General features: G+C 48.7%; 1 protein-coding gene across 1 annotated transcript in view; it reads right to left on the reverse strand.

The window, feature by feature from the left end:
* Positions 1 to 25,000, reverse strand: part of LOC144598309 (dysferlin-like) — a 96,994-nt gene that overhangs the window by 21,641 nt on the left and 50,353 nt on the right. The window contains exons 4-10 of the mRNA XM_078408294.1: positions 20,935 to 21,040; positions 14,972 to 15,092; positions 8,776 to 8,969; positions 7,207 to 7,335; positions 4,682 to 4,744; positions 3,998 to 4,048; positions 3,883 to 3,913 (exon numbers count right to left, since the gene is read on the reverse strand). Of these exons, the coding sequence (XP_078264420.1) occupies positions 3,883 to 3,913; positions 3,998 to 4,048; positions 4,682 to 4,744; positions 7,207 to 7,335; positions 8,776 to 8,969; positions 14,972 to 15,092; positions 20,935 to 21,040 (695 nt within the window). The remainder of the gene's footprint in view (positions 1 to 3,882; positions 3,914 to 3,997; positions 4,049 to 4,681; positions 4,745 to 7,206; positions 7,336 to 8,775; positions 8,970 to 14,971; positions 15,093 to 20,934; positions 21,041 to 25,000) is intronic.

Consider the following 25,000-nt stretch of genomic DNA (forward strand, 5'->3'; position numbering starts at 1 on the left):
AACTTTAAATGTGAGTAACTTTAAAAATATAACACCGATTTCAATGAAACTTCTTCCATTAGCACCAAAGGGACGACGGTGAGTAAAGTGGGCCTAAAATTGTTGCGTTATCGCGTACCGTTTTGGCCGTAGTTCAGGAACAAACAAACAAACAACAAGAGTTTTAGTATATAGATAGATAGAGAAAATAGGTGCAGGAGGAGGCCATTCGGCCCTTCGAGGCAGCACTGCCATTCATTGTGATCATGGCTGGTCATCCACAATCAGTAACCGTACCTGCCTTCTCCCCATACCCCTTGATTCACTAGCCCTAGAGTTCTACCTAACTCTCTTTTAAATCCATCCAGTGAATTGGCCTCCACTGCCCTCTGTGGCAGAGAAATCCACAAATTCACAACTCTCTGGGTGAAAAAGTTCCTTCTCACCTCAGTTTAAATGGCCTCCCCTTTATTCTTAGACTGTGTGTGGCCTCTGGTTCTGGACTCCCCCAACATTGACAACGTTTTTTCCTGCATCTAGCTTGTCCAGTCCTTATATAATTTTATACGTTTCTATAGATCCCCTCTCATCCTTATTCATTAAGTGGGGGGATCGCTGGTCGGCGCGGTGGTCTGAAGGGCCTGTTTCCGCGCTGCATCTCTAAACTGAACATCCTCTGGGCGAACTTGCACTGTGAATTACTCAGACAAGAATAGTTCAGCTCAAACTCATCATTAATAAATGGAGACCATATTTTAAAAAATAACTCAGGTTTGTCAATTAAGGCAAATCTTATTTTTTCCAATGCAGGGTCTCTGTCATTTCCGTAGTCCACATTTTAATTGTGGGGGTTATTGGTTTTTTCCAAAATTTAAGTATTAATTTTTCGCAGTTATTAGACTGTAATCAAGAAAATGTACCTGACTTGTTTGTAAAGTTTGTAGTATGTTCTGATAATCCTAATATAATTAATTTTGGATCCATATCCAATTGCTTGTTAATAACTTTAGAAACTATTTTAAAATCTCCAACCAGAAGTTTTGCATTTTTATACAAGTTACGAAAATATGAGTTAAATTAGCTTCTTGAAATTGACATTTATCACAAATAGGAGAGATACTAGGAAAAATCCTATTTAATTTCGTCTTCGAATAATGTAACCTATGTATTATTTTAAATTGTATTAAGGAATGTCTAGTATTTAATGAACATTGGTGTATATGTTGTAAACTTTCATCCCATATATCTTGCATTATGAGTTGATTCAATTCGTCCTCCCATGCTCGTCTATAAGATTCTGATGACGGAATGTCAGTGTCTAGGAGAGTATTATAAATAAAGGATATTAATTTATTGAATTATAATGTCTCCATTTATTGAATTTTTAGAAAAGTAAATGGGTTTGGCACAGGACTAAAATAAACATTTTAATTAAAAGTTGAAACTTGAGTTAGGGGTTGGATGTACAAACTGTGGTTATTGTCTCCCGGATCTAGTCCCTTTAATTTTTATAGTTATATCTTTTTTTTTTAATCCTCTTAGTCTCTTTTCCAATAGTTATCGTTTTTTTTTTTTTTTTCCTTTCTTCTTTATTTTTTTATTTTCTCTCTTAAAAATTTAAAAATTGAAGCTATGTAAGAACTCTGTGACAAGGTGTCTTTTATTTTATTTATACATATGCTTTTCAAAAATTAAAAAAAAAACCAACAACTCCATCATCAAGTTTGCTGATGACACTGTGGTGGTGGGCCGGATCTCCAACAACGATGAGAAGGCCTACCGGGAGGAGGTGGCTGATCTGGCACTCTGGTGTCAGGACAATAGCTCCTCTTGAATGTCACTAAAACGAAGGAGCTGATTGTGGACTTTAGAAGGGCTCAACATCCAAGGACGTACACGCCACTGGAGATAAATGGGTCTACTGTGGATCGGGTGAGCAGTTTTAAATACCTGGGAGTCCACATCACAGAGGATCTGACATGGACAACACACATTGCCGCACTGGTGGGTAAGGCAAGGCAGTGCCTTTACCACCTCAGACAGTTGAGGAAATTCAGAGTCTCTCTGAGGATCCTTCATTGCTTCTACTCTGGGGCTGTAGAGAGCATCCTGTCCGGCAACATTACAGTCTGGTTTGGGAACAGCTCTGCCCAGGACAGGATGGCCCTGCAGAGAGTAGTGCGTTCGGCAGAACGCACCATGGGAACTACACTCGCCCCCCTGCAGGACCTATACATCAGGAGGTGCAGATCCAGAGCAAGCAAGATCATGAGGGACCCCTACCACCCCAGTAACGGACTGTTCCAGCTGCTAAGGTCAGGCAAACGCCTCCGCTGTCACGCTGTGAAAACGGAGAGGATGAGACGGAGTTTCTTCCCACAGGCCATCAGGACTGTTAACTATTATAACTCCAGGGACTAAATTTTGTCTTCTCTGTATTTACTTAATTTATATGCTGTAACTGTAACTCTTTTTTTTTGCACAATCCGCACTTTCATTTCACTGCACATCGTGTATGTGTGTGTGACAAATAAACTTGACTTGACTTGACTTGAGCCCAGCATTCCAACCTCCCTGCAGTGATATAATGCCGTCAACATTGAAGCCTTTGTGCATTGTTTAAATACAAGTGGCAATGTTCACAGTCAGCTTTGACTCAGCACTTGGCTTCCTCACTGTCCTCAGCACATCCACAATAATACACACAGCCCAGACCACAGCACAAACATCTTATTGAAACATGTACAACTCTTAAAGGATTGGACAGGCTAAACACAGAAAAATAGGTGCAGGAGGAGGCCATTCGGCCCGTCGAGCCAGCACCGCCATTCATTGTGAGAAAATAACTGCAGATGCTGGTACAAATCGAAGGCATTTATTTCACAAAATGCTGGAGTAACTCAGCAGGTCAGGCAGCATCTCAGGAGAGAAGGAATGGGCGACTTGACTTGACATTGTTGGGCCAGTGTGGGCGGGTTGGGCCGAAGGGCCTGTTTCCACACTGTATCACCGTGACAGTTGTACCGGGCCCTGGTGAGACCGCACCTGGAGTACTGTGTGCAGTTTTGGTCTCCAAATTTGAGGAAGGATATTCTTGCTATGGAGGGCGTGCAGCGTAGGTTCACTAGGTTAATTCCCGGAATGGCGGGACTGTCGTATGTTGAAAGGCTGGAGCGATTGGGCTTGTATACACTGGAATTTAGAAGGATGAGGGGGGATCTTATTGAAACATATAAGATAATTAGGGGATTGGACACATTAGAGGCAGGAAACATGTTCCCAATGTTGGGGGAGTCCAGAACAAGGGGCCACAGTTTAAGAATAAGGGGTAGGCCATTTAGAACGGAGATGAGGAAGAACTTTTTCAGTCAGAGAGTGGTGAAGGTGTGGAATTCTCTGCCTCAGAAGGCAGTGGAGGCCAGTTCGTTGGATGCTTTCAAGAGAGAGCTGGATAGAGCTCTTGAGGATAGCGGAGTGAGGGGGTATGGGGAGAAGGCAGGAACGGGGTACTGATTGAGAGTGATCAGCCATGATCGCATTGAATGGCGGTGCTGGCTCGAAGGGCTGAATGGCCTACTCCTGCACCTATTGTCTATTGTCTATTGTCTATTGACTAGTGTAGCTGGGACATTGTTGGGCCAGTATGGGCTAGTCGGGCGAAGGGCCTGTTTCCACACTGTGTCACTCTATGACTCTATCCATGACCAAAGGGAGGGGGGGGGGGGGGTAGGAGGGAGAGATCAATCAGTTGCGATTGAATGGCGGGGTAGCCTTGATCGGCCGAATGGCCTAATTCTACTCCTATCCCTGATGATCTTATGACCCTATGACCGAAATAATCCAAGACCTGCAATGAAATTGCAAACCTCCAGGTTTAGGGTGATTTACCGAGACGTGACTTACTTGGTTCGGAGTAAACTGTCCCAATGTCCAGCTGCAACACAAAGGACAAACAGTTAATTCCAAAAGTTTGTGTTTGAATTTTAAAATTCAAAGAGGGATTTCAGAGCAGCCTCACCTTGAATTCTCCAATGACGGAGTCTGTGCGCAGTGAGTGGGAGTTGTACACCTGCGGAACGCAAACAGAGGTCTTTACCGAGGTCTGAAGAAGAAGGGTCTCGACCCGAAACGCCACCTCTTCATTTCCTCCGCAGATGCTGCCTGACCCGTTGCGGAAGGCACGCGGCATCATCAAGGACCGCAGCCGCCCAGCACGCAGGCTGTTCTCCTTGTTACCGTCAGGCAGACGATACAGGAGTATGGCTGGGCGTACCACCAGACTTAAGAACAGTTTCTACCATCAGGCCATCAGGCTTCTGAACTCATAAACACATTTCACATCATATAGACAATAGACAATAGGTGCAGGAGGAGGCCATTTGGCCCTTCGAGCCGGCGGTGCATCTACCCGATCTATTCCTCTCATGATTTTGTACATCTCTATAAGATCATCCCTCATCCTCCTGTGCTCCATGGAATAGAGTTCATGCCGACTCAACCTCTCCCTGTAGCTCACATCCTCGAGTCCTGGCAACGTGCTCGAAAAGTCGTCTCTGTACCCGCCCCTGCCCCTGAAAGAAGGCCTTCCTTCAGGCCAACCCGGGAACGCCGACTGGCCAACAGGCTCCTAGGCCTCCTACACGCCGCCCGTCAAGCCCCATCCAAGGCAGTCCCATTCCCCATCCGCACAAAAGGCGCTCACCATGATGAAGATCGGCTCATCGAAGAGGTCAGCTGGAGTATCGTAGAAGTTGAAGAAAAAAGTCTGAGGAAATAGAAGTGAAATATTCGTGGCTCTAATAACATATTCCTTTCGGAAGAAGGGTCTCGTCTCTGAAACGTCACCCGGTCGTAGAGTCATAGAGTGATACAGTGTGGAAACAGGCCCTTCAGCCCAACTCGCCCACACCGGCCCAACAATGTCCCATCTACACTAGTCCCACCTGCCTGCGCTTGGTCCATAACCCTCCAAACCTGTCCTATCCATGTACCTGTCCAACTGTTCCTGAAACGATGGGATAGTCCCAGCCTCAACTCCCTCCTCTGGCAGCTTGTTTCCATGCACCCCCACCTACTGTGTGAAAAAGTTACCCCTCGGATTCCCATTAATATTTTCCCCTTTGCCTTGAACCTATGTCCTCTGGTCCTCGATTCCCCTACTCTGGATAAAGACTCTGTGCATCTACCCGATCTATTCCTCTTATGATTTTGTACACCTCTATAAGATTGTCTTTATTGTCACATGTTACAAGGTCACAGTGACATTCTTTGCTTGCACACCCAAGGTATGCAAATAGTCACCACGTAAAGGGCGCTGATTGAGTTACAAAGTACCCCCGCACCAGGTACCCCTTTGTTCTCTCCCCATCGCTGCAGGTCCCCATTTGTCCTTCCCCCCTCTCAATCGGCGACCTCCCCCCACCCCCATGCCGGGTCCTTCTTTGTACCCCCACCCCCCTCCCCCAAATGCATTAGTGTGCGGGGAATGCTGGTCCGTGCGAACTCGAGGGGCCGAATGGCCTGTTTCCGCGGTATAGCTCCGAAACTGAAAAATCTAAACTAAACAACTGCGGTGAGAAGGACCTTTTTCACCCAGAAGAGTTGTGAATTTGTGGAATTCTCTGGCACAGAGGGCAGTGGAGGCCGATTCACTGGATGGATTTAAGAGAGAGTTAGATAGAGCTCTAGGGGCTAGCGGAATCAAGGGATATGGGGAGAAGGCAGGCACGGGTTACTGATTGTGGATGATCAGCCGTGATCACATTGAATGGCGGTGCTGGCTCGAAGGGCCGAATAGCCTCCTCCTGCACCTATTTTCTATGTTTCTAAGTATATCTAAGTGCTTGTGTATAGTGACACTTGTACTGTGTCGGAACTGCAGATGCTGGGAAAACCATCGTCACAAAATGCTGGAGTAACTCAGCGGGACAGGCAGCATCTCGGGAGAGAAGGAATGGGTGACGTTGTGGGTCGAGAACCTTCTTCAGACTGAGAGTCGGGGAGAGGGAAACAAGAGGGAGACGGTGATATGGAGAGATGTAGAACAAATGAATGAAAGATATGCAAAATATAGACTTGTACTGAACTGTTTCTAAAAAAATGTATTTCACTGTCCCTTGGTACATGACCATTAATCCATTGATCCATTGACCCATTAATCCATTGATCCATTGGCCCCTTAATCCATTGACAATTGACCATTAAACATTGACCCCCTTAATCCATTGACCCATTAATCCATTAACAATTGAACATTGGCCATTGACCATTGACCCCTTAATCCATTGACAATTCACCATTAAACATTGGCCATTGACCATTGACCATTGAGGTTTGGACCATTCGACCATTGACTATTAAACATTGGCCATTGACCATTGAGGTTTGGACCATTGTCCATTGACCATTGAACATTTGCCATTGACCATTGACCGCTTAATCCATTGACCCATTAATCCATTGACAATTGACAATTAAACATTCGCCATTGACCATTGAGTTTGGACCATTCGACCATTGACCATTGAACATTTGCCATTGACCATTGACCCCTTAATCCATTGACAATTGACCATTAAACATTGGCCATTGAGGTTTGTTACATTGGACCATTGTCCATTGAACATTGGCCATTGACGATTGACCCATTAATCCATTGACCTATTAATCCATTGACAATTGAACATTGGCCATTGACCCATTAATCCATTGACAATTGACCATTGAACATTGGCCATTGACCATTGACCCATTAATCCATTGACAATTGACCATTGAACATTGGCCATTGACCATTGAGGATTGGACCATTGTCCATTGAATATTGGCCATTGACCATTGACCCCTTAATCCATTGACAATTGACCATTAAACATTGGCCATTGACCATTGAGTTTGGAACATTGGAACATTGGACCATTGTACATTAAACATTGGCCATTGACCATTGACCCATTAATCCATTGACCCATTAATCCATTGACCCATTAATCCAGTGACAATTGACCATTGAACATTGGCCATTGACCATTGACCATTGAGGTTTGGAACATTGGACCATTGTCCATTGAACATTGGCCATTGACCATTGACCCATTAATCCATTGACCCATTAATCCATTGACAATTGACCATTGAACATTGGCCATTGACCATTGACCATTGAGGGGTTTGGAACATTGGGTCCATTGACCATTGAACATTGGACCACTGGATATTGGAGCTTACCTCATCGAAGGTGGGGTTGTTGCCTTTGCGGATGCGGGTGGTCTTGGTCTGGCCGGCGACGGTCACTTTGACCACAGGCCTGATGTTGATGCCCGGGATTTGCCGACCTTCCACCACTTGCACTCGGACCTGGAAGCAGAAGTGTACGGTTAAGTGTGTCCATGGAAACGAAAAAGAGGAGAGGAAAGAGCACAGATTGATGTCATCCATGGAGAGGCACAGAGTGCTGGAGTAACTCAGCGGGTCAGGCAGCATCTCTGGGGAACATGGATAGGTGACGTTTCACAGAGTGCTGGAGTAACTCAGCGGGTCAGGCAGCATCTCTGGGGAACATGAATAGGTGACGTTTCACAGAGTGCTGGAGTAACACTGGAGAGTCAGGGGGTATGGGGAGAAGGCAGGAACGGGGTACTGATTGAGAATGATCAGCATGATCACTTGAATGGCGGTGCTGGCACGAAGGGCCGAATGGCCTCCTCATGCGCCTATTGTCTATTGTCTATTGTCTAAACGAATGAAAGATGTGCAAAAAAGTAACGATGATAAAGAAAACAGGCCATTGTCTGAAGAAGGGTCTCGACCTGAAACGTCACCCGTTCCTTCTCTCCACAGATGCTGCCTGTCTCGCTGAGTTACTCCAGCGTTTTGTGTCTATCTTTGGTTTAAACCAGCGTGTGCAGTTCCTACCCACATGGGCCATTGTTAGCTGTGGTCTCAGTAAGAACGAATCACAGACAATGCAACTCAACCAGATGTCTTTGATGCTGGTATGACTTTAGTTTAGTTTAGAGATACGGGGCGGAAACAGGCCCTTCGGCCCACCGGGTCCACGCCGACCAGCGATCCCCGCACACTAACACTATCCTACACCCACTAGGGGATAATTTTTACATTTACACCAAGCCAATTAACCTACAAACCTAAGGTATTTATTCACAAAATGCTGGAGTATCTCAGCAGGTCAGGCAGCATCTCGGGAGAGAAGGAATGGGTGACGCTTCGGGTCAAGACCCTTCTTCAGACTGATGTCAGGGGGCGAGAACTGGGAAGGGGGAGGGGAAAGAGAGGGACAGAGGAACTATCTAAAGTTGGAGAAGTCAATGTTCATACCGCTGGGCTGCAAGCTGCCCAAGCGAAATATGAGGTGCTGTTCCTCCAATTTCCGGTGGGCCTCACTATGGCACTGGAGGAGGCCCATGACAGAAAGGTCAGACTGGGAGTGGGAGGGGCAGTCGAAGTGCTCAGCCACCGGGAGATCAGGTTGGTTAAGGCGGACTGAGCGCAGGTGTTGAGCGAAGCGATCGGCGAGCCTGCGTTTGGTCTCGCACGCCTATGGAGGAAACTGAAGATCTCGGAAAAAAACCCCACGCAGGTCACGGGGAGAACGGGCAAACTCCGTACAGACGGCGCCCGTAGTCGGGATGGAACCCGGGTCTCCGGCGCTGCATTCGCTGTAAGGCGGCAACTCTACCGCTGCGCCACCGTGACCGCACTCTGGGTGAGGGAGAGATGGAGAGAAGAGAGAGCGGATGAGGGGGCGGGGGTATGCAAGGGGCTACTCGAAGTTACCTGGATGTCCTGTGGCTTGTTGGGCAGCAGCTGCCTGCTTGCCCGCCTCCTCTTCTTCACCCCATGGACCACGCTGGTGGGGGGCTTCCTTGGCAAAGTGGGGGGGTCGACGCCTGGCGTGCCGGACTGGGCTTCCACCTCGTCGCCGGTGCCCAGCAGATCCTCGGAATCCTCCTCAGCCTCCCCCCCCGTGTCTGCAGAGAAAGCAGAGGTTGAGCTGGGGGACAATAGACAATAGACAATAGGTGCAGGAGGGGGCCATACGGCCCTTCGAGCCAGCACCGACATTCAATGCCATCATGGGTCCATACGGTCAACAGTTTAAGATATCATCATATCATATCATATCATATCATATATATATACAGCCGGAAACAGGCCTTTTCGGCCCACCAAGTCCGTGCCGCCCAGCGATCCCCGCACATTAACACTATCCTACACCCAGCCAATTAACCTACATACAGTATATCTATCTATATACTAAAATGTTTGTTTGTTTGTTTGTTCCTGAACTACAGCCCAAACGGTACACGATAGCGCAACAATTTAGGCCCACCTTGCTCACCGTCGTCCCTTTGGTGCTAATGAAGAAGTTTCGTTGAAACCTGTGTTATATTTTTAAAGTTATTCACATTTTAAAGTTTAAATCTATCTCCTAGGGAGGGAGGGGAGAGGGAGGGAGGGAGGGAGGGAAGATAAGGGGGGTTGAGGGGGATGGAATGAGGGGGAGGGGAAGGGGGGGAGGAGAGGGAGCAGGAGAGGTCAATCTTATCGAAACATAAGATTATTAAGGATTTGGACACGTTAGAGGCAGGAAACATGTTCCCAATGTTGGGGGAGTCCAGAACAAGGGGCCACAGTTGAAGAATAAGGGGTAGGCCATTTAGAACTGAGATGAGGAAAAACTTTTTTAGTCAGAGAGTTGTGAATCTGTGGAATTCTCTGCCTCAGAAGGCAGTGGAGGCCAATTCTCTGAATGCTTTCAAGAGAGAGCTAGATAGAGCTCTTAAGGATAGCGGAGTCAGGGGGTATGGGGAGAAGGTAGGAACGGGGTACTGATTGAGAATGATCAGCCATGATCACATTGAATGGCGGTGCTGGCTCGAAGGGCCGAATGGCCTCCTCCTGCACCTATTGTCTATTGATAGCGCGACAATCCTAGGCCCACCTTACTCACCGTCGAGTTTCATTGAACCGGTATTATATTTTTAAAGTTATTCACATTTTAAAGTTTAAATCTATCTCCTAGGGAGGGAGGGGGAGGGAGGGAGGGAGGGAGGGAGGGGGAGGGAGGGAGGGAGGGAGAGGGAGGGAGGGAGGGAGGGAGAGGGAGGGAGGGAGGGAGGGAGGGAGGGAGGGAGGGAGGGAGGGAGGGAGGGAGGGAGGGAGGGAGGGAGGGAGGGAGGGAGGGAGGGAGGGAGGGAGGGAGGGAGGGAGGGAGGGAGGGAGGGAGGGAGGGAGGGAGGGAGGGAGGGAGGGAGGGAGGGAGGGAGGGAGGGAGGGAGGGAGGGAGGGAGAGGGAGGGATGGAGGAGGGTGGAGGGAGGATAAGGGGGATGGAGTGAAGGGGACGAGGGGAGGAGAGGGGGCAGGAGAGGTTAATCCCCGGGATGGCGGGACTGTCATATGAGGAAAGATTGGAAAGACTGGGCTTGTATTCACTGGAGTTTAGAAGGATGAGAGGGGATCTTATAGAGACGTGTAAAATTATAAAAGGACTGGGCAAGCTAGATGCAGGAAAAATTTTCCCAATGTTGGGGGAGTCCAGAACCAGGGGCCACACAGTCTAAGAATAAAGGGGAGGCCATTTAAAACTGAGGTGAAAATGAACTTTTTCACCCAGAGAGTTGTGAATTTGTGGAATTCTCTGCCACAGAGGGCAGTGGAGGCCAATTCGCTGGATGAATTTAAAAGCGAGTTAGACAGAGCTCTAGGGGCTAGCGGAATCTAGGGATATCAAGTTAGATTTATGTTTAGGTTTGTTATTGTCACGTGTACCGAGGTACAGTGAAAAGTTGTTTTGCATGCTGTCCAAACAGATCAGGTAATACCCTACTATAAATACGATCAAGCCAAACTCACGTACAACAGATGGAGCAAAGGGGAAGATACAGAGTGTGGAATATAGTTCTCAGCATTGTAGCGCATCAGTTCCACAGACAAAGTCCAATGGCCGCAATGGGGTAGAGGTGAATCGGACAGTGCCCTAGCTTATGGAGTTCAGAAGCCTGATAACAGAGGGGCAGAAGCTGTCCCTGAGTCTGGTGGTGAGCGCTTTCAAGCTTCTGTCCCTTCTGCCGGACGGGAGCGGGGAGAAGAAGCTATGCACCCTGGGGAAAAAATGGTTTTGACTATCTATCCTATCTATGCAACTCATATCGTTATAAACTTTACTCTCGGCTTTAGAATTTAGAGATACAGCGTGGAAACAAGCCCTTCAGTCCGCTGAGTCTGCATCGACCAGCCATCACCCCGTACAACAGTTCTGTCCCACACGCACCAGGGGCAATTACAGAAGCCAATTAACCGACAAACCTGCACGTCTTTGGAGTGTGGGAGGAAACCGGAGCGCCCGGAGAAAACCCGCGCAGGTCACGGGGAGAACGTGCAAACTCCGTACAGACAGCGCCCGTGGTCAGGATCGAACCTGGGTCTCCGGCGCTGTGAGGAGGTGACAAGGAATCTTGAAGGAAGGGGTTAAGAAATGAGTTCAGTGGGCCTGACTTTCATCTCAATGGAATCTTGGCTCTGAACCCAGTGCTCGGCTTTGTGGAGATAAACATTTATTGAAGGGAGCAGGAGGTTAATGTCTGACTTGCTTCACTCAGTACAAGAGGAGGCAGAGCTGGGAAGACCAGCCCCCCCCCTCCCCCAGCAAGCAGCACGTCAGCCACAGAGCCGACACTCAGGCAGCTGATTACCGCCTCTCAATTCTGACCTCCCATTAGCGCAGCGGCTAGACAATAGACAATAGGTGCAGGAGGAGGCCATTCGGCCCTTCGAGCCAGCACCGCCATTCAATGTGATCATGGCTGATCATTCTCAATCAGTACCCCGTTCCTGCCTTCTCCCCATACCTCCTGACTCCGCTATCCTTAAGAGCTCTATCTAGCTCTCTCTTGAATGCATTCGGAGAATTGGCCTCCACTGCCTTCTGAGGCAGAGAATTCCACAGATTCGCAACTCTCTGACTGAAAAAGCCGCTGCCTCACAGCACCAGAGGCCCGGGTTGCATCCTGACCTCGGGTGCTGTGTATGTGTGGAGTTTAGTCAGTTAGATATTTCCACGCTGTGTCACTCTATTGACTCCATGAACCTTGGCACCCTTATGAACCAAGAATCCATCAAACTCCGCCTTTGAAATACCCGTTGACTTGGCCTCCACAGCCGTCTGTGGCAATGAATTCCACAGATTCACCACCCTCTGACTCAAGAAATTCCTCCTCATCTCCTTCCTAAAAGAACGTCCTTTAATTCTGAGGCTTCGTCCTCTAGTCCTAGACTCTCCCACTAGTGGAAACATCCTCTCCACATCCACTCTATCCAGGCCGCTGACTATTCGGTACGTTTCGATGAGGTCCCTCCCCCCTCACTCTTCTAAACTCCAGGGAGTACAGGCCCAGTGTCGACACACACTCGACGGAAGACAGAAGCCTTTCTCCAAGAGCGGAAATCTCAAAGACTAGTGAGTAAAGCTTTAAGATGAGGAGCAAAGTTTAAAGTAGATGTGTGGGTAGGGTTGCCAACTGTCCCGTATTAGCCGGGACATCCCGTATTTTGGGCTAAATTTGTTTGTCCCGAACGGGACCGCCCTTGTCCCGTATTAGGCCCAGGGGGAGCTGTAGGCCCCGACACTGTAGGCCCGGACACAGTAGGCCGAGGGCCGCTGTAGGCCCGGACACTGTAGGCCCGGACACATTAGGCCCGGGGGCCGCTGTAGGCCCGGACACAGTAGGCCCGGGGGGGCGCTGTAGGCCCAGGGGGCGCTGTAAGCCCCGACACTGTAGGCATGGACACTGTAGGCCCAGGGGACGCTGTATGCCCCGACACTGTAGGCCCGGACACAGTAGGCTATCGGAGTGTGTTCGGGGAGCGGGGCCGAGTGTTAGCTAGATTCTTGATTAGTATGGGTGTCTGGGGTTATGGGGAGAATGGGATTGGGAGGCCTAATGGTCTAATTCTGCTCCTGTCACTTGTGAACATGAACTTAGGAACTAAGAGAGTTGTGAATTTGTGGAATTCTCTGCCACAGAGGGCAGTGGAGGCCAATTCACTGGATGAATTTAAAAGAGAGTTAGATAGAGCTCGAGGGGCTAGTGAAATTAAGGGATATGGGGAGAAGGCAGGCACGTGTTACTGATTGTGGATGATCAGCCGTGATCACAATGAATGGCGGTGCTGGCTCGAAGGGCCAAGTGGCCTCCTCCAGCACCTATTTCCATGTTTCTATGTTCCTATGTTTTCACTGTACCTCGCTCGGTACACTAAACTAAACTGGAAGTAAGATTAAAGAGAGTAATAACTGGTGTCAGGCAGAAATGACCAGTTCTCATGGAAACAGAAAGAGTCATCCAAAGTTGGCTCACCCCCCTCTGTCTCTCCACTGATGTGGGATAACTGTTAATTAAATGCTCTCCCTTTTATCTCAAGTCATCTTGACCAGATGAGATTAATGTCTTTAACGCCCAATATGAACAAGAAAACAAGAGATTCACCGAGTTTCATCCAGTTCCCCGGGGCGCCGGAGATTGCAGGGAGACCTGATGTGTTCAGTTTTGGTCTCCTAATTTGAGGAAGGACGTCCTTGCTATTGAGGCAGTGCAGCGTAGGATCATGAGGTTAATCCCTGGGATGGCGGGACTGTTATATGAGGAAAGATTGGAAAGACTGGGCCGGTATTCACTGGAGTTTAGAAGGATGAGAGGGGATCTTAGACAGACGTATAGAATTATAAAAGGACCGGACGAGCTAGATGCAGGAAAAACATTCCCAATGTTGGGGGAGTCCAGAACCAGGGGCCACAGTCTAAGAATAAAGGGAAGGCCATTTAAAACTGTGAAACTTTTTCACCCAGAGAGTTGTGAATCTGTGGAATTCTCTGCCACAGAGGGCAGTGGAGGCCGATTCACTGGATGAATTTAAAAGAGAGTTAGATAGAGCTCTATGGGCTAGTGGAATCAAGGGGTGTGGGGAGAAGGCAGGCACGGGTTACTGATTGTGGATGATCAGCCATGATCACAATGAATGGCGGTGCTGGCCGAATGTCCTCCTCCTGCACCTATTTTCTATGTTTCTATGTTTCAAACCAAGTAAAAAGCAACAAGACACACAGCCACATAAAGTAAAATTTACCATCCATCACAGTGAGGAATGTGGAACCCGCTGTGGTGGATGTTTATGTTAAATTTTACTTTATGTGGCTATGTGTCTTGTTGCTTTTTACTTGTTGCCATATGGGACCGCCCTTGTCCCGTATTAGACCCAGGGGGCGCTGAAGAACCGGGGGGTGGTGTAGGCCCGGACACTCTATGCCCGGATACTGTAGGCCCGGACACTGTAGGCCGGGACACTGTAGGCCCGGACACTGTAGGTCCGGACACTGCAGGCCCGGACACTGTAGCCCGGACACTGTAGGCCCGGACACTGTAGGCCCAGACACTGTAGGCCGGGACACTATAGGCCCAGACACTGTAGGCCGGGACACTATAGGCCCAGACACTGTAGCCCGGACACTGTAGGCCCGGACACTGTAGGCTCGGACACTGTAGGCTCGGACACTGCAGGTCCGGGCACTGCAGGCCCGGACAGTGTAGGCCCGGACAGTGTAGGCCCGGACAGTGTAGGCCTGGACACTGTAGGCCCGGACACTGTAGGCCCGGACAGTGTAGGCCCGGACAGTGTAGGCCCGGACACCGCAGGCCCGGACAGTAGGAAAAAAACTGTAGATGCTGGTTAAAATCTGTGTCTACCTTCCAGACAGTGTAGTCCCGGACATTGTAGGCCCGGACAGTGTAGGCTGGGAGGCCCGGGCGCCCGCCTAACGGAGGTTGCGTAGCAACCCGACTCCCGGCCCGGGCGGCCGCGATTGGTGGAGCGGGAGCACGTGGCCGCTGGCTGGGTGAGGTCACGTGGGTTGCGGGGCGGTGACGTCACCTTGTCTCGTATTTGGGAGTGAGATAGTTGGCTGCCCTACTCACCGGTGAGGGTGTCGGCATCTGGTGAACCAGTGGCCGTCGGTACATCGTGCTGAGCGGTCGGATGTACAAACGGAGCGCTCCCTGGGGGTGCGATGTACGACACCTGTATAATGATGCTGGCCTGCGGGGGGGAGCAAGAGAAAAAAACACACTCAGTCAAAGCCGGCCGAAGCCAAGGAAGAAGGAACTGCAGACGCTGGCTTACACCGAAGATAAACACAAAAAGCTGGAGTAACTCAGCGGGACAGGCAGCATCTCTGGAGAGAAGGAATGGGTGATTCTCTGCCTCAGTGGAATTCTCTGCCTCAGAAGGCAGTGGAGGCCAATTATCTGAATGCATTTAAGAGAGAGCTAGATAGACAGGGGGTACGGGGAGAAGGCAGGAACGGGGTACTGATTGAGAATGGTCAGCCATGATCACATTGAATGGCGGTGCTGGCTCGAAGGGCCGAAGGGCCGAATGGCCTCCTCCTGCACCTATTGTCTATTGTCTATTGTGATGTTTCGGGTCGAGACCCTTCTTCAGACTGGGTCACCCATTCCTTCTCTCCAGAGATGCTGCCTGTCCCATTGAGTTACTCCAGCATTTTGTGTCTATATCCGGTCAAGATATAGAAACATAGAAAATAGGAGGCCATTTCGACCTTCGAGCCAGCACCGCCATTCATTGTGATCATGGCTGATCATCCACAATCAGTAACCCGTGCCTGCCTTCTCCCCATGTCCCTTGATTCCACTAGCCCCTAGAGCTCTATCTAACTCTCTTTTGAAAACATCCAGTGAATTGGCCTCCACTGCCCTCTGTGGCAGAGAATTCCACAGATTCACAACTCTCTGGGTGAAAAAGTTTTTTCTCACCTCAGTTTTAAATGGCCTCCCCTTTATTCTTAGACTGTGTGGCCCCTGGTTCTGGACTCCCCCAACATTGGGAACATTTTTCCTGCATATGAACCTAGTGGAGCTGGATCAATGGGTCGATGGTTCCCTATGCCTCTTCACAGGTATCCAGGTAGAGTGAAATTCTTCTCTTTTGAAAAACCCCTCAGATTCCTATTAAATCTTTTCCCTTTCACAAGTCGTAAGTTCACAAGTCCATAAGTCGTAGGACCAGAATTAGGCCATTCGGCCCCTCAAGTCCACTCCGACATTCAATCATAGCTGATCTATCTATCCCTCTCAACCCCATTCTCCTGCCTTCTCCATGACAGTTCTCCTTCCATGAGAGGATTAGATCGGGTAGACCCACAGAATCTCTTGCCCAGAGTAGTGGAATCGAGAACCAGTGGACATAGGTTCAAGGTGAAGGGGAAAAGGTTTAATAGGAATCCGAGGGGTAACTTTTTCACACAGAGGGTGGTGGGTGTATGGAACGAGCTGCCAGAGGAGGTAGTTGAGGCTGGGACTATCCCATCATTTAAGAAACAGTTAAACGGGTACATGGATAGGACAGGTTTGGAGGGATATGGACCAAGCGCAGGCAGGTGGGGACTAGTGCAGCTGGGACATGTTGGCTCATTGACTCTAGGTTAATTGGCGTTGGTAAAATTGTATATTGTCAATAGACAATAGACAATAGGTGCAGGAGTAGGCCATTTGGCCCTTCGAGCCAGCACCACCATTCAATGTGATCATGGCTGATCATTCACAATCAGTACCCCGTTCCTGCCTTCTACCCATACTGGGACTATCCCATCGTTTGAGAAACAGGTACATGGATAGAACAGGTTTGGAGGGACATGGGCCAAGCAAGAATATCCTTCCTCAAATTTGGAGACCAAAACTGCGCACAGTACTCCAGGTGTGGTCTCACCAGGGCTCTGTGAAAGTGAATGTGCTGACAGATGTAAATTTGCGGAGGCTTGTGTCTGACGGAGAGTGAGACGGCTTCTTTGATAGAGTCTCGAGGAGAACGCTAGGCTTGTGCTTTGTGTGTGAACTTTTGAAAGGCATTTGACAAAGCCCGGCATTGTCCAGAACCGTGAGCAGAATGTGCCTCTGTGGGTTTCACTCGATTGTATTTGAACGTATTTGATTGTATTTGCCAGCGGGGAAAGTGGCAAAACAATCAGACTTTAGACTTTAGAGATACAGCACTGAAACAGGCCCTTCGGCCCACCGTGTCCGTGCCGACCAACGATCCTCGCACACTAACACCACCCTACACACACCAGGGACAATTGTGCCATGTATACCAAGCCAATTAAACTCCAAACCTTTACGTCTTTGGAGTGTGGGAGGAAACAATAGACAATAGGTGCAGGAGGAGGCCATTCGGCCCTTCGAGCCAGCACCGCCATTCAATGTGATCATGGCTGATCATTCTCAATCAGTACCCCGTTCCTGCCTTCTCCCCATACCCCCTGACTCCGCTATCCTGAAGAGCTCGATCCAGCTCTTTCTTGAATGCATTCAGAGAATTGGCCTCCACTGCCTTCTGAGGCAGAGAATTCCACAGATTCACAACTCATCTCAGTTCTAAATGGCCTACCCCTTATTCTTTTTTTTGTTGTTAATTTTTTTAAATTTTATAATTGATTACAATACATATAACAACAACAATAAACCCCATCCCTCCCCTTCCCTACATAATCATGAAAACAAACAAACAAAAACAAACAAATAAATAAATAAAAACACATTTTTTAAAAAAACATAACTACAATGTAACAAAAAAAAGACAAATGCACAAAAACATGAGGCAAGGTAATTTTCACAAGTCAAATATTTCATTATTTTCACTGCTGGATTCACTGAAGGTACAAAACCTTGTGGCATTGAGGGGATAGTTTTACTTGTCCTTAATATGCTGCAGCACTGGGATCCATATGTTGAAGAACTTTTGAGGGTTGCCAGACAATTCATATCTCAACCTCTCTACGTGTAATATGCCCATTAATTCTCTTAACCAAGTCTCAAACTGAGGAGCAGAGTCTGATTTCCATAGTTTCAAAATACATCTGTTGGCAATTACCATACCATAAACCAAGATTGTGCGAGCATTATGGTCTAGCTTCTCAAGCGTTGTGGAATACCCGAATAGAGCAGTTTCAGGGTCCGGAGTTAAAGTGACGTTTAAAACAGTAGAGTACCATTGAAATAAAAGACACCAAAAGTTGTGAAGTTTTGGACAAGTCCAAAAGTGGTGAGCGAGTGGACCCTCAGCGGTCTTGCATCTATTACACAAAGGTGAGAGATCAGGAAAGATTTTATGCAGCTTAACCTTAGAGTAGTGTAATCTGTGTATAACCTTGAATTGAATCAGTTGTAGCCTAGAATTAATAGAACAGGATTTTATACTTTTCAGTACTTCCTTCCAGACATCGTCATCAATTTCAATGTTAAGGTCTTCTTCCCAGGTTTGTTTTATTTTTAAAGTAGATTTATCTAGTTTGTTTAAAAAGATACCTACAAACGATGAGATTAGGTTCTTTGCTTCCGGGGGACCCAGCAAAATTTTGGACAACAAGTCGTCTTCGGGCAGGGACTCAAAAAGCGAATTGTTTTGTCGAACATAATTTCTCAGCTGTAAGTACCTGAATAATTGAGTTTTGGGCAATGAGAACTTGGATTGTAGCTGATCAAATGATGCAAAGTGTCTATTTATGTAAAGATCTTTTATTGTAACTATCCCTTTACAGCTCCATTCTTTGAATGCTGTGTCTGTAAATGATGGGGGGAAAGCGTGGTTATGCCAGATTGGGGCGTGCATTGACGTATTCGGAAGCTCACAAGCTTTCCTAACTTGGTGCCATATTCTCTGAGCATTGGACAGAGTGAAGTGATCCTCTCTAAGAGAGGTGAGAGATCTGGGTAATGAAAAAAGGAGAGCAGGGAGAGAAGTTTTTGGGGTTAAGCTTTTTTCAATCGCCAGCCAAGGTGGCAGGTCATACCCAACTCCCCGTTCATATGCATACTGCCAGTATACCATGACTCTAACATTGGCCGCCCAATAGTTATATAAAAAGCACGGTAACCCCAGTCCCCCATGTTCCCTCGTTTTTTGAAGATAAGCTTTTGAGATCCTGTGTGCTTTATATCCCCAAATAAATGGCATAATGATAGAATCGATTAACTTAAAGTAGGATTTGGGGATAAAAACAGGGACATTCTGAAATAAATACAGAAATCTCGGCAGGGAGACCATCTTTACTGCGTTCACGCGGCCAATCAAGGAAATAGGCAACGTTCTCCATTTCTCTATGTTTTCCTTTAGCTTGTTCAACCTTTCGGTAAAGTTAATTTTAAAAAGGGTCTTGGGGTTTTTAGATATTTTAATGCCCAGGTATTTTATACTATCCGGATTTGTTTTAAACTGCATGTTGGCTAAGAATACAGGGTCTAATTCTGCTGTTATCGATATAAGTTCACTCTTCTGCCAGTTTATAGTGTAACCTGAGACCTCGCCAAAGGAATTAATAAGCTGGAATAGGTAAGGAACAGGATGTTCAGGGTCAGATACAAAGATGGCAATATCATCCGCATAAAGCGAAATCTTACGTTCCACCCCACCCAGTATTATCGGTTTTATAAACGCATGCCCTCTTATGCCGATTGCCAGCGCTTCAATGGCTAAACGGAGAAGACCTCGGAGAAAACCCACGCGGGTCACGGGGAGAACATACAACCTCCGTACAGGCAGCACCCGTGGTCGGGATCGAACCCGGGTCTCCGGCGCTGAAAGCGCTGCAAGGCAGCAACTCTACCACTTCGCCACCGTGACCGCCCTAGTTATGGGGAGAAGGTAGGAGAATGGGGTTGAGATGGAAAGATAGTTCAGCCATGATCGAATGGCAGAGTAGACTGGATGGGTCGAATGGCCTTATTCTGCTCCTATCACTAATGAAATTATGAACTTATGAAAACTACTCACAATACACCAAATGCGGTCTGACCAGTGCCTCCCTAACATTACATCCCTGTCTTTATATTCTAGTCCTCCAGAAATAAATGCTTATCCTCCAGAATGGAACTGGGAACAGCTCCATCCAAGACCGCAAGAAATTGCAGAGAATAGTGGACGCAGCCCAGACCATCACACAAACCAACCTCCCTTCCACTGACTCCATCTACACCTCACGCTGCCTCGGCAAGGCCAGCAGCATCATCAAGGACCAGTCTCACCCCGGCCACTCCCTCTTCTCCCCTCTCCCATCGAGCAAGATGTACAGAAGTGTGAAAACGCACACCTCCAGATTCAGGGACAGTTTCTTCCCGGCTGTTATCAGGCAACTGAACCATCCTACCACAACCAGAGAGCAGTGCTGAACTACTATCTACCTCATTGGTGACCCTCGGACTGTCCTTGATCGGACTTTGCCGGCTTTACCTTGCACTAAACGTTATTCCCTTATCATGTATCTGTACACTGTGGACGGCTTGATTGTAATCATGTATTGTCTTTCTGCTGACTGGGTAGCACGCAACAAAAGCTTATTACTGTACCTCAATAGACAATAGACAATAGGTGCTGGAGGAGGCCATTCGGCCCTTCGAGCCAGCACCGCCATTCAATGTGATCATGGCTGATCATTCTCAATCAGTACCCTGTTACTGCCTTCTCCCCATACCCCCTGACTCCGCTATCCTTAAGAGCTCTATCTAGCTCTCTCTTGAATGCATTCAGAGAATTGGCCTCCACTACCTTCTGAGGCAGAGAATTCCACAGATCCTCATCTCAGTTCTAAATGGCCTACCCCTTATTCTTAAACTGTGGCCCCTTGTTCTGGACTCCCCCAACATTGGGAACATGCTTCCTGCCTCTAACGTGTCCAACCCCTTAATAATCTTATACGTTAAACTAAACTAAATTACTCTAAATTACACTAAACTAAACTAAACTGAACTAAATTGCACTTAATCACAGTAATCTAAAGTAAAGTACAGTAAATGGTCTGGAGTCATGTTCTGACCACAGGTGCTGAGATGAGATCGCAGATGTTCTGGGAGGAGAGAGAGGTTCTTACCCCCGTGTTCTGACGCTTTGTGTCCAGTAATGGCAGGTTGTACTTGGCCACGAGGTGTGGGGAGCCGAGCACGTCCGTCAGGGAGGTCGACACCTCTCCCAGAAACCTAGAAAATCAACCACAGCACAGTCTGAGGACACGGTCAGACTCATTCCTGCTGAGACCACGAGGGCGGCACGGTGGCGCAGCGGTAGAGTTACCGCCTTACAGCGAATGCAGCGCCGGAGACCCGGGTTCCATCCCGACTAGAGGTGCTGTCTGTACGGAGTTTGTACGTTCTCCCTGTGACCTGCCTGGGTTTTCTCCGAGATCTTCGGTTTCCTCCCACACTCCAAAGATGTGCGGGTTTGTAGGTTAATTGGCTTGGTGTATGTATAAATTGTCCCCCGTGTGTTAATGTGCGGGGATCGCTGGTCGGAGCGGACCCAGTGGGCCGGAGGGACTGTTTCCGCGCTGCATCTCTAAAGTTTTGGTCTCCTAATCTGAGGAAAGACATTCTTGCCATAGAGGGAGTACAGAGAAGGTTCACCAGATTAATTCCTGGGATGGCAGGACTTTCATATGAAGAAAGACTGGATAGACTCGGCTTGTACCCGCTGGAATTTAGAAGATTGAGGGGGGATCTTATAGAAACTTACAAAATTCTTAAGGGGTTGGACAGGCTAGATGCAGGAAGATTGTTCCCGATGTTGGGGAAGTCCAGAACCAGGGGTCACAGTTTAAGGATAAGGGGGAAGTCTTTTAGGACCGAGATGAGAAAGTTTTTTTTCACACAGAGAGTGGTGAGTCTGTGGAATTCTCTGCCACAGAAGGTAGTTGAGGCCAGTTCATTGGCTATATTTAAGAGGGAGTTAGATGTGGCCCTTGTGGCTAAAGGGATCAGGGGGTATGGAGAGAAGGCAGGTACAGGATACTGAGTTGGATGATCAGCCATGATCATATTGAATGGCGGTTTAGGCTCCAAGGGCCGAATGGCCTACTCCTGCACCTATTTTCTATGTTTCTAAACTAAAGACCACTCCCTGGCATTCCTAGTTCCACACAGTTTTTGTTTAGTTCAGCAAGGATCTGCAGATGCTGGTTTAAACCGAAGATAGATGCAAAATGCTGGAGTAACTCAACAGGACGGGCAGTGTCTCTGGAGAAAAGGAATGGGTGTCAAGACCCTTCTTCAGACTCGACCCAAAACATCACCCGTTCCTTCTACCCAGAGATGCTGCCTGTCCCGCTGAGTTACTCCAGCACTTTGTGTCTATCTTTAGTTAAGTTTAGTTTAGTGATACAGCGCGGAAACAGGCCCATCGTCCCACCGAGCCCGCGTCAACACTAACACTGTCCTGCACACACTAGGAACAATTTACATTTGTACCAAAGCCGATTAACCTACAAACCTGCACGTCTTTGGAGTGCCCGGAGAAAGCCCACGCGATTACGGGGAGAACGTACAAACTCCGTACAGACAGCACCTGTAGTCAGGATTGAACCCTGGTCTCTGGCGCTGTGAGCCCCATCAAGTCAACTATGCCATTCAATCATGGTCTATCTCTCCCTCCTAACCCCATTCTCCTGCCTTCTCCCCGTAACCCCTGACACCCAAAACTAAACAAAAACTAAAGGGTCCGAACACAAAACATCGCCTATCCAAGTCCTCCAGAGTTACTGCCTGACCTGCTGAGTAGGGTTGCCAACTGTCCCGTATTACCCGGGACATCCCGTATTTTGGGCTAAATTAGTTTGTCCCACACGGGATCGCCCTTGCCCCTTATTAGGCCCGGGAGGCGCTGTAGGCCCGGACATTCTAGGCCCAGACACTGTAGGCCCCGAAGCTGTAGGTCCCGATAGTTTAGGTCCCGACACTCTAGGTTTCCTACATTTTAGCTCCGGTCAGCGTAGGCCCGGACAGTGTAGGCCCGGACAGTGTAGGCCCGGACACTGTAGGCCCGGACACTGTAGGCCCGGACATTGTAGGCCCGGACACTGTAGGCCCGGACAGTGTAGGCCCGGACAGTATAGGCCCGGACACTGTAGGCCCGGACAGTGTAGGCCCAGACAGTGTAGGCCCGGACAGTGTAGGCCCGGACAGTGTAGGCCCGGACAGTGTAGGCCCGGAGGCCCGGGCGCTGCCTAACAGAGGTTGCGTAGCAACCCGCCTCCCGGCCCGGGCGGCCGCCATCGGTGGAGCGGGAGCACGTGGCCGCTGGCTGGGTGAGGTCACATGGGGCGCGGGGCGGTGACATCACCCTTTGGCCCTTGTTTGGGAGTGAGATAGTTGGTAACCCTGAGCAACTCTACACACGCGCTCCAGTGGAAGAGGTTTATTTATATATTAATGCATCCTCTGATCTCTGCTTTGGTCACTGACTCAGCACTATAAATATTCCAGTGGTCGGCTCAGCCCTTCCTGCCGGACTGAGTCACCGTGACAGTCCAGCTCCCTCCCCCCCCCACCGTCCACCGTCACACACAGTAAACCAGCTCACCGTCCACCATGGCAAAACCCTGCCGTGACCAAACCCCCCGGCACAGAGCCCAGCCCAGCCCGGCACTGCCCGGCCCAGCCCGGCACTGCCCGGCCCAGCCGAGCCCTGACTGGCCCAATCCTCGTAAATCTTATCTGCATCCATAAGGCCCAAGACATTGGAGTAGAATTAGTCCATTCGGCCCATCAAGTCTACTCCGCCATTCAATCATGGCTGATCTATCTCTCCCTCTCAACCCCATTCTCCTGCCTTCTCCCCGTAATCCCCGACACCCGTACTAATCAAGCTCTTATCAATCTCCGCTTTTGAAAATACTCACTGACTTGGCCTCCACAGCCGTCTGTGGCAATGAATTCCACAGATTCACCACCCTCTGACTAAAGAAATTCCTCCGCATCTCCTTTAATAAAGGCACGTCCTTTTATTCCGAAGTGATGGCCTCTGGTCCTAAACTTCCACTAACCTTTACACGCAAAGGGTGGTGGGTGTGTGGAACAAGGTGCCGGAGTAGGAAGTTGAGGCTGGGACTGTCGCAACGTTTAAGAAACATTGCAACAGGTGCATGGATAGGACAGCTTTAGAGGGATATGGGCCAAACGCAGGCAGGTGGGACTAGTGTAGATGGGACATTGTTGGGCCGGTGTGGGCGGGTTGGGCCGAAGGGCCTGTTTCCCCACTGTATCACACTATGACCAGTGGAAACAATAGACACGGTAGCACAGCACGATACGGTACGGGCGGCACGGTAGCGCAGTGGTAGAGTTGCTGCTTTACAGCGAATGCAGCGCCGGAGACTCAGGTTCGATCCTGACTACGGGTGCTGTACTGTAAGGAGTTTGTATGTTCACCCCGTGACCTGCGTGGGTTTTATCCGAGATCTTCGGTTTCCTCACACACTCCAAAGACGTATAGGTTTGTAGGTTAATTGACTGGGTAAATGTAAAAATTGTCCCTAGTGTGTGTAGGATAGTGTTAATGTGCGGGGATCGCTGGGCGGCGCGGACTTGGTGGACCGAAAAGGCCTGTTTCCGCGCTGAATCTGAAATATGAAAAAAATAATACAATAGACAATAGACAATAGGTGCAGGAGGAGGCCATTCAGCCCTTCGAGCCAGCACCGCCATTCAATGTGATCATGCCTGATCATTCTCAATCAGTACCCCGTTCCTGCCTTCTCCCCATACCCCCTGACTCCGCTATCCTTAAGAGCTCTATCTAGCTCATCCACTCTATCCAAGCCTTTCGCTATTCGGTAAGTTTCAATTCGATTCCCATCCCCACCCCTCATTCTTTGACTCGTCTGAAGAAGGGTCTCGACCCGAAACGTCACCCAATCCTCCTCTCCAGAGATGCTGCCTGGAGTCCCGCAGAGTGACTCCAGCTCTTTGTGTGTGTCCTCATTCTTCTAATCTCCACCAGCGAGTACAGACACATGCTCCTGAGACGCCCTTTTCTGTCTTGGTCTTAATCGTGGCTTTATGTTTACAGGGTGGATGCGGAGAGAGATGTTTCCTTTGGCCAGGCATCAAGAACCAAGGGTCACAGTCAAGGACAAGTGTCAGGTGTTCCATTTTCGGCGAAGTTAG

This window comes from Rhinoraja longicauda, chromosome 1 (genome assembly GCF_053455715.1).
Source record: "Rhinoraja longicauda isolate Sanriku21f chromosome 1, sRhiLon1.1, whole genome shotgun sequence".
Taxonomy (NCBI): Eukaryota; Metazoa; Chordata; class Chondrichthyes; order Rajiformes; family Arhynchobatidae; genus Rhinoraja; species Rhinoraja longicauda.